General features: G+C 31.9%; 1 protein-coding gene across 1 annotated transcript; it reads right to left on the bottom strand.

Annotated features, from left to right (window-relative positions):
* Positions 1–679: 679 nt before the first annotated feature.
* Positions 680–4,125, bottom strand: LOC109817006 (protein MANNAN SYNTHESIS-RELATED 1). Its single transcript, XM_020382200.3, has 6 exons — positions 3,803–4,125; positions 3,083–3,215; positions 2,905–2,975; positions 2,371–2,456; positions 1,354–1,933; positions 680–1,196 (listed from the first exon to the last, which is right to left on the bottom strand). The coding sequence occupies exons 1-6, from the start codon at positions 3,902–3,904 to the stop codon at positions 918–920; spliced, it is 1,251 nt and encodes a 416-aa protein (XP_020237789.1). The 5' UTR covers positions 3,905–4,125; the 3' UTR covers positions 680–917.
* Positions 4,126–4,787: the final 662 nt, after the last annotated feature.

Raw genomic sequence — 4,787 nt, 5'->3', positions numbered from 1 at the left:
AAAAATAAATATTAATCCATTTTTAAATATTTAATAATTTTAAAAATTAATATTAGATAATATTTAATAATTTTAAAAATTAATATAAGATAATATTTAATAATTTTAAAAATATTTTTGAATATCCAATAATTAAAAGAATGAAGAGATAAGATAAAATATATTGGTGAAATAAGAAAAACAAATATGAGGAATTTCAAATTCTCCCATTTTTGAGAGAATTTGAAATTCTACTATTTTAAGGAAATTTACAAATGCTTGGATTTCAAATTCTTTATAAATTTCTCATCCAAACAAAGCATTTCACCTCAAAGAATTTGAAATTCTTCAAATAAATGAATTACCCTATTTAAATTTCTCATCCAAACACATTAGTGAGTTCAAAATCTTGAAATTGAATTTTGAATCACATCCATTGTCATCTTGCTAATGCTAGCTGATGCAATGGTGTTCAGTTTGATAACCCTAGTTTTGTTTCTGTTTTGTTTTTTCTTTCATATTCTACCTAAAAGACGGAGTTTAAAATCTTTCTTTTTTTAAAAAAAAAAAAAAAAACTCTAACCTCAAACAAGTTAAAAAAAAAAACATTTTTTTTTGTTACACCTGTTTATTTGCCTTTTGAAACATAAATACCGTCAAGGAGTTTTTCCCCCTAAAGCAATATATTATATGCACTAAATCAAGAAAATGAATGAACTATCAATTGTTTCACCAGTTATGAAAAATAAATATGGGGCAGCCATAATTTTACAAACTAAATATGAGTTCAGAAAGCCCCATGTACATGCCTCAAATGACGGTAACTTCAATTTTTGGTGAACACTCAAACAAAAGGCCTTAGGCCATAACACTGAAATTCCCAAAACAATGGGGACACAACATTTGCTACCGGATGCTAGAATGTCTTTATCTTCAAACTAACAGTAACAAGAATAGGCAAAGTGGTTTTTCTTGGAGACATAATGGGACAAGAAACTTGAGGCAGTAGCAGAAGAATCGGGAATATTAGCCGGAACAAGTATATTGGTTTTACCAGAACCAATTCTCTTACCAGCTACATTTGCATAAAATAGACCTGAAATTGCTGGTACAAAAACATCACTCTCAGAACTAATGTAAAAGTCAATCACTTTCTCCAACTCAGAATCTTCAGAATCTAGGAACTTTTTCTTCCTATCTGCGGGAATGATGGCTTCCTGCAACAATTTAAAAGCAAATGAGAAATTTTATTCTTACTATAAAAAAAATTTTTTCAAAAAATAATGTAGAGATTCCTCTGATCATTCCAATAAAAAAATGTGTATGAGAAGAGAGAGAGAGAGATGAAATAAGAACAATCAACAAATATCTCACCTTTGTATAAGTTTTAGGGAACAAATCTTTAAGAGAATCAAGGCTTCCATCCCACCTTGATTGTGTCACATAGATTGTAGTATCCTTGTCAAAACCAATCTTCCTCAGAAACATTGCAACCTCTTGAGCGTTGAAGCAGCTCTTCTCTTTACCACTATCACTTCCTTGGCAACCCTTCTTATCCAACATCTCAACCCTCAAATCCACAGCTATAAATTGGCCGTCAGACTTTCGGCTTAAAGTCCTAAGTCTTTGAACCATTGAGTCAACAAGGTCATGCATTTCTTGCTGCAACTCTAAGCTTCCATACATTGCTAAGCATGCAAGAGAATCCGCATCACCTTTTTCCCCAGATTTTCTCATGTTTATTGAAGGAAAGTAAGTAGCAAGCCTTACATTCCCCTTGGATCTGTAAATAGGTTCAACATGTTTAGCTATGTAGTCTTCTGTAACCCGATTAGGGACCTTCACTGCAGCAATTTTATGTGTTGATATATGAGCAGGAAGATCCTTAACCACTCTGATCACTCCTTCCATGCTTTTCGTGAACACATCAACATCATAAATGTCCTCAAAGTTCCTGAGACACAAACTATATTAGGTACATGCAAGTGCATCTGTAAACCCAGTAAATTAGACTGATTTCATCATAATATAGCATTTTCAAATTAATCTTTTCATGATAATCACTTCTATTTCTTAAGCAATGCCAGGAATCTAGAGAAAAAATGAATTAGAATAAACTAGCATCATATATGAAAAAGAAAGGACAAAAAAACATATTTAGCAAAGATAGCTCAACTATAGCATGCTGTTTACACCAGTAGACAATATGTGTTGGTTGCAGGCAAGATAAGATGAGCATCAATCATAGCAGAAAGCAAAACAAGTGAGCAAAACTATTATGACTTCAACTATAGCAGAGATTGAAATAGGAGAAGCAATTAACATTAACATTAACATTTTCCTCGTTGTCTTATACCTTAATTCTTTTATAGAATGAAAGTCAGAACTAACCTCTTGTCACCTGGTTGACTTCCTCTAATTTCAGGGATGACAAGTGTTGCCCCAAGACTACGGGCAACAAGCACTGCATCTGCTATCTGGACAAGGAATTACCAGAAAATTACATAATGTGAGAAATAACAGTTGAAATTTCAGATTAAGAAGGGAACATATCTCACATGTTCAACCTTCACCAATAGTTATGAAAAAAAAATGAGTAACTAACAAGTAACAATCATAGATGCTTGAAACTAACAGCAGCAGGCAAGAAGGGGGATAACAAGAAAATTCAAAATCAAGAGTGGAACCAATTTTAGGTTGTAAGGCAAAAGTTATAGATGATAAGTAGATTAAGAAACACATTGAGAGCACTGATATATTATGAAACTATACACAATATATGGCTTCATTTCTTTGGGTAAGGAGAAGAGCGAATAATGAAGGGGAAAATATTGTAGATGTTTGAAATATAGCTGCAACTATCTTTACATAACTAATACATAAGCAACTCTTCAATGCGTCAAGCACGATGAAAGAATCAGTTACCTGAGATATATGGTACTCTGGGCCATTAGTTAGCGAAAAAGTAACAAATCCCTCACTCTGCTCCATGTTGTCTGCCAGCCATTGCCAAAATATTAATTAATAAGAACAAAAAGATGGAGCACCTGTAAATCTTACAAAGTTCCTTGACAATTTGCAAGTCTTTAAAATCAAATTTTACCTTCAGATGGCTTAACCCAGCATGGTTTTAACTCATCAGCATCTCCCTTCCAAATCCCTATATTCTTTCTAACATGAGTAGTCTCAAAGTTTGCATTATCAAAACTGACATCCTCTGTTCCAGGAAGTTTATCCTGTAAAGCAAAAGGTAAAAGAAAGACAAGTGAAACAAATTCAGTATAATTATGTTTACAAATTAAAAGAGTAATATTCAAAAGAAATATGCATTAGAATTAAGAATTCTCCCCTTGTTTTTCCTACTATTCCCCTTTTTTGGATTCAAAAAATAAACTTAATGAGGAGGGAGGCAGGCCTTGAAGGTATAAAAAAGATGGAATCTGAATTGGGAATGCTAAGAAAATTAGGTAGAGAGACAGATTGGATAGGACAAAACTGAAGGCATATAGATGTGAGTTTGCAATTTCCCTGTCTAACAGCCTGAGCTTGATAAATCTAATTGGATACATTTGGCTACAATTATTTTTTTCCTCTTCAAATTTATGAATTGGGAATTAAGGATCTATCATCTCTACAAGCTTTACACAAGATGGGTTCCACTTGATCCTTGAATTTCATTTTACTCTTATAGCAACCAGATCCCTGGCTATTTGTTTGACAGTAATTTAGAATAACAAATGAAACTCACTCTTGTGAGTGTGTGTATGTGAGAGAGACATAAAATGCTATACAAAATGTAAAAGGAGGAGATAGTATATCTTACTTGAACCGCATCAAAATGGTCCCTTTTGATCATATGTATAAGCATGACGAACATTGTGAGGGTAAGCACACCAGCCACCACTTGCCTTAAATCCACTCCCATGATCTTTGTGTTGTGTGAGTATGACTCTCTATCCAAATGGGGAACACAAGATTAGAATTGAGGAGAAGTTGTAAACTTAAAGTAGAAGTGAAACATGAAGACCCGGAACAACGGAAGCAGCTTTAGAAGCACATGGAGGTGGGGGACACACACACTCGCTCACTCTATGATATATTGATACTAAGACAAAAACCCAAGTTGATGTTGTTAAATGCAATGCAATTTCAATGGTGAGTGAGTGAGAGAGAGAGAGAGTGTGTGTTTACTTACTTCGTCACCGACACTGCCCCTGACAATGATGTGCTTCCTAAAATCTTACGTCAGCTTTCTTATACTTTTGTATCAAATAATGTCATTAAAACACACTTGCTGAATATTTAATATGACTTTTGGTAACGAATGCTTGATCAAAGGATCTTTAATTTCGGGACAACTATGACATCATTAACATTTTTTATTTTAAATTTTTGTATGTATTTATAAAAAAAATAAATTGGTATTAAAGTATTACAAATTTTGACGACATTATTGGTGCAAATTAATTTTTATTTGTCTACTTTAAGATATTATGCGAACAATATTTATGAAAAAAAATATATAGTACGACAAATCACACACTATTTAACTAGTTATCTTTTTAATTTTAATTGTTAACTTTTAATATTTATTTATATTTAACAGATGTGACATTCACTAATATAATATTTAGAAATTAAAAATATTAAAAAAATTATACAAATAAGATTTATTGATAAAATAAATACCAATTTCTCATTAAAATAAATATAAATGATGTTGTTTTGTATATTTTTTTTAACTTTTATCTCTATATGTTCGTCACTTATTTATGTATCAAATTTAATTTTTAATTTAAGTTCAACTC

Source organism: Cajanus cajan, chromosome 5 (assembly GCF_000230855.2).
Source record: "Cajanus cajan strain Asha chromosome 5, NIPB_CcT2T_4, whole genome shotgun sequence".
Taxonomy (NCBI): Eukaryota; Viridiplantae; Streptophyta; class Magnoliopsida; order Fabales; family Fabaceae; genus Cajanus; species Cajanus cajan.
The sequence above is the reverse complement of the archived record's forward strand: the minus strand, read 5'-3'. Positions and strand labels throughout refer to the sequence as shown.